Source organism: Heterodontus francisci, chromosome 27 (genome assembly GCF_036365525.1).
Source record: "Heterodontus francisci isolate sHetFra1 chromosome 27, sHetFra1.hap1, whole genome shotgun sequence".
NCBI classification, from domain to species: domain Eukaryota; kingdom Metazoa; phylum Chordata; class Chondrichthyes; order Heterodontiformes; family Heterodontidae; genus Heterodontus; species Heterodontus francisci.
This window is the reverse complement of record NC_090397.1, coordinates 57,674,214-57,690,718: the sequence shown is the minus strand read 5'-3', so window position 1 is coordinate 57,690,718 and position 16,505 is coordinate 57,674,214. Positions and strand designations below refer to the sequence as shown.

At 44.0% G+C, this 16,505-nt stretch overlaps 1 protein-coding gene across 1 annotated transcript in view; it reads left to right on the top strand.

Moving 5' to 3' along the window:
* Positions 1 to 15,532: 15,532 nt before the first annotated feature.
* Positions 15,533 to 16,505, top strand: part of copg2 (COPI coat complex subunit gamma 2) — a 77,932-nt gene continuing 76,959 nt past the window's right edge. The window contains exon 1 of the mRNA XM_068059441.1: positions 15,533 to 15,660. Coding sequence (XP_067915542.1) covers positions 15,624 to 15,660 — 37 coding nt within the window. The 5' untranslated portion in view covers positions 15,533 to 15,623. The remainder of the gene's footprint in view (positions 15,661 to 16,505) is intronic.

Here is a 16,505-nt window from a genome sequence, read left to right as displayed (position 1 = left end):
ATGAGGTGACAGAGAAGGTTGATGAGGGTAATGTGGTTGATGTGGTGTTTATGGATTTCCAAAGTACCACATAATAAGCTTGTCAGCAAAGTTGAAGCCCATGGAATAAAAGAGACAGTGGCAGCATGGATACAAAGTTGGTTGAGTGGCAGGAAACAGTAGTGGTAAATGATTGTTTTTTAGACTGCATAAAGGTATACAGTAAGGTTCCCCAGGGTCACTAGTAGGACCACTACTTTTCTTGATATATATTAATAACTTAGACTTGGGTATACAGGGCACAATCTCAAAATTTTCAGATAACGCAAAACTTGGAAGTATTGTGAACTGTCAGGAGGATAGTGATAGACATCAAGAGGACATAGACAGGCTGGTGAAATGGGCAGACATGTGGCAGATTAAATTTAATGCAGAGAAGTGTGAAGTGATACATTTTGGTAGGAGAGGCAATATAAAATATAAGGTATAATTCTAAAGGGAATGCAGGAACAGAGAAACCCAAGGATATATGTGCACAAATCATTGAAGGTGGCAGAGCAGGTTGAGAAAGTGGTTAAAAAGGCAAACAGGATCCTGGGCTTTATAAATAGAGACATAGAGTACAAAAGCAAGGAAGTTATGATCACCTTTATAAAATACTGTTTCGGCCTCAACTGGAATATTGTGTCCAATTCTGGGCACCGCACTTTAGGAAGGATGTGAAGGTCTTAGAGAGGGTGCAGAAAAGATTTACAGAAATGGTTCCAGGGATGAGGAACTTCAATTATGTGGATAGATTGGAGAATCTGGGGTTGTTTTCCTTAGAGAAGAGATGGTTGAGAGGAAATTTGATAGAGGTGTTCAAAACCATGAGGGGTCTAAACAGAGTAGATAGAGAGAAGTTGTACCCTTTGGCAGAGAGGTTGAGAATGAGAGGACACCGATTTAAGGTAATTGACAAAAGAACCAGGTGCTGGAAGGTGGAATTAGATTGGGCGGCTAGTTTTTTCGGCTGACGCAGACACAATGGGCTGAATGGCCTCCTTCTGTGCCATAATATTTCTATGGTTCTAAGCAAAAGCAACATGATAAAACTTTTTTTTTTGCAGTGAGTGGTTAGGACTTGGAATGCACTGCCCGAGAGCGTGGTGGAGGCAGACTCATTTCTGGGTTTCACAAGGGAATTGGATGAGCACCTGAAGTTGAAAAATATGCAGTGTTATGGAGAAGAAGTGGCGGAGTGGGACTCACCAAATTGCTCTTGCATAGAGCCAGCGCAGAATTGATGGGCTGAATGGCCTCCTTCTACCCTGTAACTATTCCATGATTCAATTATCTCACAGTGTTACATAGGGGTTTAACTATTATTTTGCATTGGTAGAAATGGCTATTCTTGTGACAACCATATTTGCCTGAGTAGTTTCACAGAAGAATATTGTTCGCCCGAATTTATCCATAATTTATTGGACATAGACTACAACAGGGAGGTAATAAAGACATTATTTACAATTATTACAAAAGACTACAAAAGGTAAACATGCTTAATAACAGCTGAAAATGATGGTTCACCAACTATCCTTTTGTACAGACAGAACTGACTAAATGAAAGTACTCACCCTGCTTTGCCAGCCTGCTATCTAACATTCCATTCTATGGAGTCAAGTGGTGTAGTCTTTCCTTCTCTGTGAAATTACATTTCAAACAATGCACACTGTTCTTTTCTTTACAAAAGAAGGTGACCATCAACAGGTACTGCTCTGCCACCGTTCAGTAAATGAAACCCCTTACCTGATATAAGGAAGTCACCATGGAGATCATAGGTTAAGAGACCATCCAGGGGTACTGGAGCTTGTGAAGAAGACAGCATTCCTCACTTGTGCAATAGTGTTACGACCAGGTGAGAAAGGGGTCGAGGGTTCCCTCTCAGCCTTCACCTGGTCTTTCCGTAACAGGGTTTTATTTTAAACACACAGTTTTTTTTAGCTCCCCCTCAGTGAATCCTTTTTGACTGCTTTCCAATTGTAAGGCAAAGAAACCAGCCAAACAGGTTTTCTTAGGTTTAAAGAAGAAAAGTTGAAATTTATTAAACTTAAACTCTAATTCAGTTAACGCCTACGGATACACGACACGCCCACGCAAGCATGCGATAAACACATGCAGATAGAGACAGAAAAGAGCAGAAGAAATAAAGTGGAAAAGTTTGAGGCATTATCTGAAGATGATTTTGGTTACTGTTCTTCGAGCTCGCTGTAGAGTCTTTGATTGTAGGTAGATCTTGCTTTTCATTGGGGCCCAGTATTCTTCTTTAACATTGTTCGACGTAGGAGACTTTTGTCTTTTGAGGTTCACGTCTTCAGTGGATTCGAAGTTCCGTGAGAAAGAGATGGGAGCAGACAGGAGAGATCTTCTCAGTCCAGGAGCAAACAGTCTCTCTACCTCGAACTGCCTGTACAATTCTAAAAAAAACTCAGGTTGCCCTGCAAGTTAGTCGTGTCTGTTTGTGGATTCGGCCATCTTAGTAGTCATTCTGGAATGTGAGCTTCCTCACCTTCAATGGCTGGTGATCAAAATCCAATATGTGTTCAATGTGTCAGGGAATGGTCCTTTGTCTCCATAAACATTGTCTGTTAGTATGTAAATGTTTTTCCAGCCATGGCTGATCTGTTTAACAAGTCATTTCCTCGCTCCAGCAACAGTTTAAAATCAATGTTCATATGGCAAAATTAATATGCCTCATTCTTGGCAGGTGGGGTCTGCATGACAAATGGTAATCACATACATTCACTGTTTCATTACCCTGACTTGGACCTATATGACTATTCCTTCACTGTCACTGGGTCAAAAACCTGGAACACCCTTCCTAACAGCATTTTGGTTATACCTACACCAGATGGACTTCAGCAGTTCAAGAAGGCGGCCACCTTCTCAAGGGCAATTAGAGATAGGCAACAAATGCTGGCTTTGCCAGCAATGCTTACATCCCATAAAATTAAAAAAATGGTCATAACTCAAATAACTTTCCTTATGACTTCCAAATCATCATCTCTCGCATGATAATCAATTCCATTAGTGTTCTCTTTTCTAGTGCTATTTCAAAAACCCTTTCATTTGTCATTCCTCTCGTCCAACTCATTTTCAACAGACATTTTCAGCACCTCCATTCTTCTTCTTGCTTTGAGGTCCAATTTCCGCACCCGCATAATGCTTTTGATCACTTTAGCATTCTGCTCCTTATCACCAGCTTGATTTTATGGCTGCTATACAGAGCTCAGCATACACATACAATAATATGGAAATGTTTAAAGTAGCCATCACTCTTACTGATGAGGACCACAGTCATCCAGCAGCAAATAACAGGCAACTCCAACAACTTCACTGGTTTTCTCCCAACAACAACTTGTATTTGTTAAGGGCCTTTATAACATGCTAAAAAAAAGTCCCAAGGCACGTCACAGGAGCATTATCAAACATAATTTGGGAATGAGCCACATAAGGAAATATTGGGACAGGTGACCAAAAGATTGGTCAAAGATGTAGGTTTTAAGGAGAATCTTAAAGGAAGAAAGTGAGGTAGAGACGTTTAGAAGGTTTAGTCAGTCGGCTGAAATCATGCCCACTAATTCCAAAATGATAATATACAGGAACAAGGGAATATGGGAAACATTGGTGAACATGCAGTATCTCCCAAGAACAATGGAATACTGGGAGACAATGGTATACATGTAGTTTCTCCCAGGAACAAAGGAATACTGGGAGGCATTGGTAGACATTAAGTATCTCCCAGGAACAAAGGAATACTGGGAGATGTTAGTAAACACAGGGATATCTGTATTTATATCCCTTTATATGTGACAATACAGAAAAATGTCACACTTCTATTTAGTTATAGACAAAGTTGATCTTGTTACTTCTACCAGATGGAAAAGCTGGGTTTGTTCTCCTGAGAACAAAGGAGATTGAAGGGAGATTTAATAGAAGTGTACAAGATAATGACAGGCTTAGATAAGTTAGACAAGGAAAAGCTGTTCCCTTTAACAAAAGATGGTGGGGCAAGAGATAACAAAAGGGAAGGTGTTGATAGGACAAGATCACAGAAGATAACTAACCAGAAGGTCATGGAACAAAGGCAAATGGTATGTTAATGGTGTGCTGAAAGACAAAGCGTTAGTACTGAGAGGGTCTGAATCGACTGTAAAGCACAAAGCACTCCAAGCACAAACATTAAAATCTAACAGTGATTCCTGACAACGCAGCCGGCCACTGACGTCATCAGGCTGCGCCAAGGTGCGCACATGCGCAGACGGTCTCCTGCTCTCTGCGCGTGCGCTGTGTTCCGACTTGCCAGGACTGGTTAGCGTATGCACCGATGATGTCATCGCGTAACGTGTGCATCTTCAGGCAACGTGCCTGGTCGGCCTCTGCGCATGTGCTTTACTCGTACAGCAATGCAACGCTAACGGGTATTCACCTATGCGTCAAGCTCCGCTCCCCCCCTCTGCTGCTCTCTCCAGCCGCTCCGCTCTTTTGGCTGCTCCGCTCCTCCCCTCGCTGCTCTCTCCGGCCGCTCCGCTCCCGCCGGCCCCGGCCCACATGCTTGCTCGCTCGCTCGCCCCCTCCCCGGCCCGCTCGCTCGCCCTCTCCCCGGCCCAGTCTGCTCCCCCCCTGTTCCCGGCCCGTTTCGCTCCGCTCCACCGTCCCCGGCCAGCTCCGCTCCCGCCCGTCCTGGCCCGCTCCGCTCCCCCACCCCCATCCCCAGCCCGCTGCGCTCCCCCACCATCCCCGGCCCACTCTGCTCACCCCTGGCCCTGGCCCGCTCCGCTCCCTCCCCGGCCCGCTCGCTCACTCTCTACCTCCCGCCATTTTGTGCTGCCATGTGTTTAGGTTAGGTTGCCTTCATGTGATTATTTGAGCAGCGCCTTCTTTAGTCCTGGCAGCTGCCTGAAGTCGCAGACTGTGACTTTTAGTGGCACATGCTGCATTTGTGCATGTGCCACTGCAGCGCCACCTAGTGGTAGTGTTGTCAGCAAACGCAGCCAAAATCTAATCCATTAGACACACTACAGCCTGCCGAACTGAACATTTAATTCAATCATTTCAGAGCATGACGGGGCCGCCCCTTTTATGTTTAGTTATTTTTTTTTCTTTTTTATTTGGTTATTTTATTTTAGTTTTTTTAGTTTGGTTAGTTTGTTTCGACTATGCCTACCCGCTGTTCCTGTTTTTAACATTTTTTTTAAATGTGTGTACTTGGAGTGCTTTGTGCTTTACAGTCAATTCACACCCTCTCTGTCGTAATGCTTTGTCTTTCAGCACACCATTAACATAGCGTTTGCCTCTGTTCCATTTTCTAAAACACTCCAGAAAGACCCAGGCTCAAGTCAAACCATATTCTACTTATTTTTAACAAATATAGAGGTACAGCAGCATAGTGGTTATATTTCTAGACTCATAATGCAGAGGCCTGAGCTAATGATCCAGAGACATGAGTTCAAATCCCACCATGGCAACTGGGGAATTTAAATTCAGTTAATTAAATAAATCTGAAATAGAAAGCTAGTTGATGTAAAACCCATTTGGTTCACTCATGGCATCTAATTACATCTTGAAATCATCTCCTCCAGTGATTTTGAAATACCTGACCTCCAAACAGAATTTCCTGCTCTGGTTCGACATTTTGTGATGCCCAAATGTTCTTGGTACAATCTTATTAGTATATCAAGTCTCAGAACTGTCAGAAGGACCAATCTCTCACCATAAATGAGTATATCAGCAACTACACTGAGATGTCTTTGCTGTTCATAGTACTGTCTGAGAACAGGATTGTGTGGCATGTATGCTGGCCATTCTTTGATGCAGTACTCTCTGACTTGAGCACATTCTTCATCAAATTTCTGTGCATCTCTGATTTCGTTCAGTCTCTGAGTTGTGGCTGGTAGAGTTGTGGTTGTTGTTGATGCTAATGTTTCTACCTCTTCAATAAGGTATACATCACCTTGTTGGGGTCTTGCCACTGGGATATGAGAAAAAGTATCTGCTGTGATCTGCTGCTTTCCTGGAACATACTCTGTCTTTGCATCAAACCTCATCATCCTCAGTCTGAATCTTTGTACTCGTGCAGGCATCTTTGCTAACTCCTTTGCATTTAGGAGAGTTACCAATGATTTGTGGCCTGTCTCTATATTTAGTTAAGACCAATAATGTAATCTGCAAACTTTTCACAAGCCCATGTAGTCACTAATGCTTCTTTCTCTGTTACTGCATGTCTCTGTTCAGTCTCTGTCAGTGAATGGGATGTGTAGTAAACTGGACTGCGTTTTCCATCTGTCTGTATCTGAAACAGTACAGCTCCCAGTCATGTAGAAGATGCATCTGCAGCAATGATAGTGGGTAGATCAGGGTCAAATTAAGCTAATGCATCCGGTGATATCAGCATTTCCTTGATTCTCTCAAAAGATCTCTCCTCCCAACTCCATGTATTGTCTTAACAATTTACGTAGTGGCTCATTGATTCCAGCTAGGTTGGGCAAAAACTTTCCCACTTGATTCACCATTCCCATAAATCTCTGCAGCTCGGTCACATTCCTAGGAGCTGGAAACTCCTTGATTGCTCTTGTTTATTGTGGATCAAATCCTACGCCAGATCCATCTATAATATGTGCAAGGAATTTGACAATTCGTTGCAAGAATTCACATTTGTTATTAAGTATAAGTCCCGCTTTCTCTAAGCGTTGCGGTACTGCTCTCACTTCGTGTCATGTTCCATCTGAGTGGATTCATGGATCAGGACATCATCCATATGACATACGACTCCATCTAGTCCATCTAGAATGCTTGACATTGTCCTTTGGAAAATTCCAGGCACTGATGTGATACCAAAGGGTAGTCTGTAAAAACAAAACCTTCCAAATGGGGTGATGAAGATTGTAAGCAACTTAGACTCTTTATCTAAGGGTAGTTGCTAAAAACCACTATTTGCATCCAGCTTCATGAAGATTGAGCTCTTCCCCAATTTAGCCAAGCTCTCATCTACAGACGACATTGGATGGACTTTGTGTTCCACTTCTTTGTGTAGCTGTATGAGATCAACACAGATTCTAATAGATCCATTTGGTTTTTGTACTGGGACCATACCTGAACACCAGCTTGTAGGCTCTGTCACAGGTGAAATAATTCCTTGCTTCACCACAGAGTCGATTTCTTTCTTTACCTTTGGCAAGAGTGGGTGAGGAAATTTCCTGGGTGTAAACAGGCACACTGGCTTTGCTTCTAGCTGTAGGGTTATATGGTGCTGTCTTCAGCTTCCCTCATCCTGTGAAAAACTTTGGGAATTCAGCTCTAAAGTTTCTGGGCTGATCTTCTCTGCTTTCCAGTTCCTCCACTCTGCAGATTAAATGCAAGTTGGTGCAAGCTGTCCTACTCAATCGTGAACAATTTTGATTTTGAATCACATATAATGTTTCTGTGAATTCTTTTTCCTGATATTTTGGGTTGTCTTCAGTTCCCCTGTGGCATTAAGTTCTATTCCCCCGGCCCGTATAATTTCTTGTCTGATGGATGAAGAATGTTCTTCTCTAACCACAGTACAGCATTGGAAAGAACTGAAACTGCTGCTCCAGTATCCAATTTAAAGTGTGTCTTGTTTCCCTCTACAAGAACTTCTGCACTCCAGCAACTTGCACTTGGTTCTTGGATCTCTCCCATTTTGTGTATCTTCCCACTTTTCAAAGGTTTCCCTTACTGTATATTCTGCACTGGCTTTTTGTTACAACATACCGCCCGGAAGTGACCCCGCTTCCCGCACGAATGGCATTCGGCCTCTTTGGCGGGATAGTTTTCCGAACTGTGTCCCTCTCGGCCACACCTACTGCAGTTAGCTTGGGCTGCCGCTAGACGCTCCTCTTGTCTCCCTTGCTTTTTGCCACCATCTTTCCCTTCCTTATGCCTAACAAATTCAACTGAATTGGCTACTCTCGTGACGAGACTCCCCCTGTCACCTTGGACCACGGGTTGGTTCTATTGCCTGACCTCTGCTTGTCTGCTCATTTGAATTGCCTTTGCTAGGGTTAGATCATCTCTTGACTGCAGGTGATCAGACAAGGCATCATCAAATGCTCCTACAACAATTCTATCCCTGATCAGCTTGACTTTGAAGCCGCCATACTCACAGACTTCTGCAAGTTTGGATAAGTTGTTTATAAATGCATCCATGCTTTCTCCTTGCTGCTGTGTGCATTTGTTAAATTTGTTGCACTCCACGATGATATTTCTCAAATTAAGATATGAATCGAGTGCTTTGATCACTTCGTTGTATATGGCTTTCTCCTTGTCGATACTGTGTGTTATGAGAATATCATCCACACAGTTACCCATTGCATACAACAGTGTACTGACCTGCTTACTGCTGGGTTTCGTAGCTAGACCTGACGTGCTGCGATACCTGGCAAATCTTCAATTCCACTTCGGCCATGCTTCAGCTTGATTCAGGCCCGCAATTTTCAAAGCTTTCCAGTAAAGGTGGGGACTGTTTACCGCTGCCATCATATACTATTCTGCTTACTGTTTGACTAGTACAGAATATCTGAAGAGTCAGATGGGTTCAAAAAATGGGAGATTTATTAAACATGTCTTACTGCTATGGTTTACATCTTCCAAGCTTCCAAGGGTTCCACATACGTGGCGTTACATCACTTCTTGTGATGAGGTATACGGTGTGATTACCATATTTAACCCAGTAACAACCCAATGTCCAGTATACCACATTATACTACAATTAAGGCACAAGATTCAGTAATGGAACTCAGCTAGTAAATCATACTGTATGGCAACACGGAAATTTAAAACCTGCACCAGGAGTATTAAGCAAATTTCATCACTACTGCATTCTGAGCTACTCTGGATTACTAGAAATTAAACTGATTTTATAAGACACTTTGTTTATTCCGACCCAACTGTCTGATTGACTACATCAAACAGTGTATTATCAAGATCCATTACCTCAAATAGGCCTTGGGATTAAAGCATAATTATGACTTGTCAAACCTGCCTAATGAGCTGTTTGTAACAGAAAATGGACCTTTATATTTAGACTTTCATAACTGGAATGTCCAGAATGACAAGAGATTTCAAGTTTGCCTGCAGAATCATATCTTTTACCAATATAATAAAAGCAAAATAATGCAGATGTTGGAAATCTGAAATAAAAACAAGAAATGCTGGAAATACTCAGCAGGTCTGGCAGCATCTGTGGAGAGAGAAGCAGAGTTAACGTTTCAGGTCAGTGACGCTTCTTCAGAACTGACAAATATTAGGAATGTAAAAGGTTTTAAGCAAGCGGGGTGGGGCAAGAGATAACAAAAGAGAAGGTATTGATAGGACAAAGTCACAGAGGATAACTGACAGAGTTTGAACTCATGTCTCTGGATCATTAGCTCAGGCCTCTGCATTATGAGTCTAGAAATATAACCACTATGCTGCTGTACCTCTATATTTGTTAAAAATAAGTAGAATATGGTTTGACTTGAGCCTGGGTCTTTCTGGAGTGTTTTAGCAAATGTTACAAACACCATCACAGGTGGTTCTCAAATCTTTTTAGTTGAAGGACCCTTTTTAAATGGATTAGTAATCACAGAGCTCCCCAATCTAAATTATAATATATAATACTCATAATATGAAAGTGCTGTACTTCGAGTGTTTTAATAATGCTTTTCAGAAAGCAGATACTTACAGATATCAGTAAGATGGGATGCCTGCTTCTCATCGCACTATTTGTAGTAGTTAAATATTTTTACAAACTTTCCTCTCTTGAATAAGGCTGAACTCAACTGGTGTTCGGTCTTGGTAACTGCGGGTCTACCTGGCAACCTTCATGCTGCTCTCAGCGTTCCTCCATGCGCACTCCTCTCCAGCCAGTCAGCCCAATCTGTGCTGCACATGTGGTGGCCACATACAGTAAATGGCAGAGCCCTTAGGAGTATTGACAGGCAGAGAGATCTGGGCGTACTGGTCCACAGATCACTGAAAGTGGCAACGCAGGTGGATAAGGTAGTCAAGAAGGCATACGGCATGCTTGCCTTCATCGGTCGGGGCATAGAGTATAAAAATTGGCAAGTCATGCTGCAGCTGTACAGAACTTTAGTTAGGCCACACTTAGAATATTGCGTGCAATTCTGGTCGCCACACTACCAGACGGATGTGGAGGCTTTGGAGAGGGTACAGAAGAGGTTTACCAGGATGTTGCCTGGTCTGGAGGGCATTAGCTATGAGGAGAGGTTGGATAAACTCGGATTGTTTTCACTGGAACGACGGAGGTGGAGGGGTGACATGATAGAGGTTTACAAAGTTATGAGAGGTGTGGACAGAGTGGTCAGAAGCTTTTTCCCAGGGTGGAAGAGTCAGTTACAGGGGACATAGGTTTAAGGTGTGAGGGGCAAAGTTTAGAGGGGATGTGCGAGGCAAGTTCTTCACACAGAGGGTGGTGAGTGCCTGGAACTTGCTGCCGGGGAGGTGGTGGAAGCAGGTACAATAATGACGTTTAAGAGGCATCTTGACAAATACATGAATAGGATGGGAATAGAGGGATACGGTCCCCGGAAGTGCAGAAGGTTTTAGTTTAGGCAGGCATCAAGATCGGCGAAGGCTTGGAGGGCCGAATGGCCTGTTCCTGTGCTGTTCTTTGTTCTTTGTTGACTGAATGCAGTACTCCAGATGACGTCTGACCAGATCAAATCTCACTGACTGTCCTCTTCTTTGTCTTCCATTTCTTCCTCCTCCTCCTGCTTCTTAGCTCCACACCATATTCCTGATGGCAAGAGTTGTGCCCTCATGACGGCAACATTATGCAGGATGCAGCAGACCACGAATCAGGACACACTCTGGTGAGTATTGCAGTGCTCCTCCAAAGCGGTCCACGGAGCTGAACCAAACTAAAAGCAAAATACTCTGGATGCTGGAAATCTGAAATAAAAATAGAAAGTGGTGGAAATACTCAGCAGCTCTGGCAGCATAAACAGAGTTAACATTTTAGGTCTGTGACCTGTCATCAGAACAGATGAACCATTGCTTGAGCAGCCCAATGGTCTGCTCTATGATGTTTCATGTGGCAGCGTGACTTTCATTATATGTACGCTGGTCGCGTGTGGTTATGTTGCGCAGCAGATTCATGGGCCAGGTATTAAGCAGATAGCCCTTGTTGCCCAGCAGCCACCCTGTTTTGATATGGTGGCTCAAATACTGAAGAAACTGCGAACTGGCACAGGATAAAGGCATCATGACTGTTGCCAGGATACCAGCCATTCAACTGCATGATGTGCTGAGCTTTGTGGTTGGGGTACATCTCTACGTGTAGATCTGGCATCCACAAAGCTACGCGTGTGCATTCAATGGCATCCTGCACCATGGGGTTGCCTGCTATCCTGGTTAAGCCATGTGCATGCTCTATCTGTTTCTTGCTGGTCAGAGAGAAAATAATGAACTCCCTTTTCCTGGCATAGAGTGCAGTCTTATGCAATAGTTGATCGTATACTGGGAGATATTACAGTCGTGTCCTGCTCCAGCCTGGAACGAACCTGAAGCAAAGAAATTCAGGGCCTCGGTCACCTTCGCCATCCTTGCCCTGCTCTGAGGTTGTTGGTTGCCTGCAAGCGATGGTAGATTTCCATGGGCACCTCCTTCTTAAAACGGAGTTGATGCACACGCTGCTCCTGGTTTAGTTTGCGATAACAGAAATGCTCCTGGAAAACCCTGAGTAGATCGAGTCTCATGCTGAGAGCTCTTCTTCCTCCTCTCTATGGAGGCAGCTTGTCCTCTTCTGCGCTGCCTCTACTCCATCTTCCTCTCGTGCTGCAGCTCAAGGGGGATGGTAACTACAGTATCCATGACTGGGAGAAAGTGGTCTGACCAGAACCCTTGCACACAAAACCAAGGCCTTCTCCACATGCAGCACCACTCCCTGTTGACTTCACCAACCTTAAGCAACACTGTAAGCCACCAAACATTTCTACAAACTCAGACAAAGCCAGTAGAAATTAATTAGTAACTAAGCTGAGAATGGTTTATGATCCCTTTAAATAGCATTGGTGTTGGTCCTTCCTGCTGATGAACACATGTTCAGCTAGGAATGTTTAAGAGAGCTACAACAGCAAGTTTTTGTGCATTTTTTTTCCTGCAATTAAATATTGTCTTTGGTCCTTGCCACAAACTCCGCTCTCTCGGTGCTGACTCCAACCCTCTCCCTGGCAACTGAGGCTGAACCAGACTATTTGTAACCTTGGTGTTAGATATGTCCCAGGCCCAACCATCTTCAGCTGCTTCATTAATGACCTTCCCTCCATCATAAAGTCAGAAGTAGGGATGTTCGCTGATAATTGCACAATGTTCAGCACCATTCACGACTCCTCAAACACTGAAGCAGTCCGAGTCCAGATGCAGCAAGACCTGGAACAACATCCAGGCTTGGGCTGATGAGTGGCAAGTTACAGTCATGCCATACAAGTGCCAGGCAATGACCATCTCAAACAAGAGAGAATCCAACCATTTCCCCTTGACATTCAATGGTATTGCCATTGTTGAATCCCCCACTATCAACATCCCGGGAATTACCATTGCCCAGAAACTTAACTGGACCAGCCATATAAATACCATGGCTACAAGAACAGGTCAGAGGCTGGGAATTCTGTGGTGAGTAACTCACCTCCTGACTCCCCAAAGCCTGTCCACCATCTACAAGGCACAAGTCAGGAGTGTGATGGAATACTCGCCACTTGCCTGGGTGAGTGCAGCTCTAACAACACTCAAGGAACTCGACAACATCCAGGACAAAGCAGCCCACCTGATTGGCACCCCATCACAGCCTTCAACGTTCACTTCCTCCACCACCGATGCACAGTGGCAACAGTGTGTACCATCTACAAGATGTACTGCAGCAACTCACCAAGGCTCTTTCAACAGCACCTTCCAAACCCATGACCTCTACCACCTAGAAGGACAAGGGCAGCAGATGCATGGGAACACTGCCACCTGCAAGTTCCCCTCCAAACTGCACACCATCCTGACTTGGAACTATATAGCTGTTCCTTCACTGTCGCTGGGTCAAAATCCTGGAACTCCCTTCCTAACAGCACTGTGGGTGTACCTACACCACATGGACTGCAGCGGTTCAAGAAGGCAGCTCACCACCACCTTCTGAAGGACAATTGGGGATTGGCAATAAATGCAGTGACACCCACATCCCATGAAAGAATTTTTAAAAAGAGCTTCCGCATATCCACATCATCACTAAGACTGCCTAGCTCCACTTCTGTAACATTGCCCGACTTCGCCCCTGCCTCAACTCATTTGCTGCTGAAACCCTCTTCCATGCCTTTGTTACCTCTAGACATGACTATTTTAACACACTTCTGACTGCTCTCCTACATTCTACCCTCTGCAAACTTGACATCATCCAAAACACTTCTGCCCTTGTCCTAACTAGCACCAAGTCCCACTCACCCATCGCCCCTGTGCTTGCTGACCAACATTGGCACCTGGCTAAACAACATCTCGATTCTAAAATTCTCATCCTTGCTTCCAAATCCTTCCCTGATGTCACCCTTCCCTATCTCTGTAATCTCCTCCCACCCCACAACCCTCCGAGATAACTGTGCTCCTGTAATTCTGGCCTCTGGAGCATCCTCAATTTTAATTGCTCTACTATTGGTGGTCGTGCCTTCATCTGGCTAGGCCCTAAGCTCTGGAATACCATCCCTAAACCTCTCTGCCTCTCTACTGTCTCTTTCCTCCCTAAAGATGATCCGTAAAACCTATATCTTTGACCAAGCTTTTGGTCATCTGCCCTAATATCTCCTTATGTGGCTCAGTGTCATATTTTGTTTTGTAATGCCCCATGAAGCACTTTGGGACATTTTATTATGTTAAAGGTGCTTTATAAATGCATGTTGTTGTTGAAGAATGTCAAGGCGTTAGAGAGGGTGCAGAGTACCAAGGATAGAGTCTTCAGTTACATGGAAGAACTGGGGTTGTTCTCCTTAGAACAGAGAAAATTAAGAGATTTCAAAGAGGTGGTCAAAATCATGAAGGGCTTTGACAGAGTAAATAAGGAGCAATTGTTTTCAATGGCAGGAGGATTGGTAACCAGGAATCAAAGATTTAAGTTAATTGGCAATTGAACCAGAGATGTAATGTGGAGAAATTGTTTTACATAGCTAGTTGTTGTGCTCTAAAGTGGTGGAAGCAGATAATAACTTTCAAGAGGGAATTGGATAAACACGTGAATGTAAAATTTGCAAGGTTGGAAGTGGCACAAATTGGACAGCTCTTCCAAAGAGCTGGCACAGGCACAATGGGCTGAATGGCCTCCTTCTGCACTGTATCATTCTATATTTTTTCATGGGATGTGAGCATTGCTGCCAAAGCCAGCATTTGTTGCTTTTTTTTAATATTTCCAAAATATACTTTATTCATAAAAATCTGTAAAAAAATACATCACAAAACAGTTCCAAAAAGCACCAAGTCAAACAATACACAGAGTGCAAAGGAGATCAGTTTCCTTCAATACAAGAATGAGTTGCCTCACAGCCCTTCCATTTAATTTTACATGCCATGGACGTTTTACCGCAAATAAATATTTTCTGAATACAGTTCGAGGGGTTTCCCATGGATCCAGCCCCTCAGTTCACCTTGGTGGGAGGACCTTACACAGTGGTCTTTCCCCATTGAACCTTTGCTGCAGCCGACCCAAGCTTTAGTGCATCCCTCAGCACGTAGTCCTGGACCTTGGAATGTGCCAGTCTGCAACATTCGGTCGTGGACAACTCTTTGCGCTGGAAGACCAGCAAGTTTCGGGCAGACCAAAGAGCGTCTTTCACCGAATTGATAGTCCTCCACATACCTAATTGCCCTCAAGAAGATTGTGGTGAGCCGCCTTCTTGAACCGCTGCAGTCCATGTGGTGTAGGTACACCCACAGTGCTGTTAGGAGGGAGTTAGGAGGTTTTTGACAGCGGCTTACAGCCTGCCGGACTGAACATTGAGTTCAATAATTTCAGAGCATGACAGCCCCCCATTTTACTTTCATTTTTAGTTATTTTTTCTTTTTTACATTTTTTACAATCATTTTTTTGCATTTATTTCATTTCATCTTAGTTTGTTCAGTTTGCTTACCCACTGTTTTTTTTCAGGTTTGCACTTGCTGCTGTTCAGTCCGTTAACACCTAATCTGTACTAATGCTTTGTCCTTCAACACACCATTAACATATTGTTTGCCTTTGCTCCATGACCTTTTGGTCAGCTATGTGGCCTTGTCCAATCTACACCTCCTTTGTTATCTCCTACCCCACTCACTTGCTTATAACCTGTGACTTTTCTAATATTTGTCAGTTCCGAAGGGTCACTGACCCGGAATGTTAACTCTGCTTCTCTTTTCACAGATGCTGCCAGACCGGCTGAGTGGTTCCAGCATTTCTTGTTTTTATTTCTGCGTTGAACGGTCAGTCATTAAAGGGCGTGGCTCAGTGCCCCCGGTCGCACTATTTGTAACACCAGTCGGCTTTGGGGGCGTTTCCCTAAACTGTCAATCAGTGTGAGGGGTGTGGTTGCAATCCCTCTGACGACAGACGTTGGATTTGCTTCATTTATTTCCAGGCTGTGAAAATGATTAAGAAATTCGATAAAAAAGACGAAGAGTCGGGTTAGTGACAGCGCTTTTAACGCAGAATTATTGTCAGTCGTTAAATCTTTTTATTCACCGTAAACACCCAGTTCAAACGGCGGTAGAGGCCTCGTTCTGCCCGGGAGTTAGGCTGCAGGCCTTGTTGTTCTCCGTGCCTGGGGATAAGCTGTAACTCCCGGCCCCGCTCAGCAGCCGGTTTACGGTCGGCGAGAGGGTCGGGTCCTGGGTGTCTCAGGTTGCTGTGGGAACAGTTAAAAAAAAAATTACGTTTGGGCAGTTTCTGTTTATTGTGCAGAGGAATGCGTTGACTGTAAAATAACAGCAGTTGAACATAAACATTTCAGCCCAGGATGTATGTTTAATATACAGGATTTGTATATAACGTACAACAAATTGATCACTGATATCTGGATGGAGAGGGTGGTAATTGGGGTCAATGGCACACCTTGCGATAGTAGATTGGAATTGACTGGATCTGTGGCAGACTATTACCTGCTTTTTGAGCTAGGTGGTTACTGGTGATTGACCAGCCAGCCTGGCTTATTAATAGAACTTGACAAGGTAGATCTGGGACTGGGGTTCTATCCTCTTCATTTAAGGTAATGCAACAAGCCTAGGATGGTCCGGGCTGCTGATCATGCACCGTTACCTCTGGAGTCCCCCAACACTCTATCCTTGGCCCTTTCCTATCTCTCAACATGCAGCAGCTCAGTGAAAACATCCGAAAATATCAGTTTCCACTTTTACGCTGACAATACCCAGCGTTTTCTCACCACTCCAGGTACCTCCACTGCCTTTGATTTGTCGTGCTGCTTGTCTGACATTTGGTCTTGGATGAGCAGAGATTTCTTCCAGTTAAATAT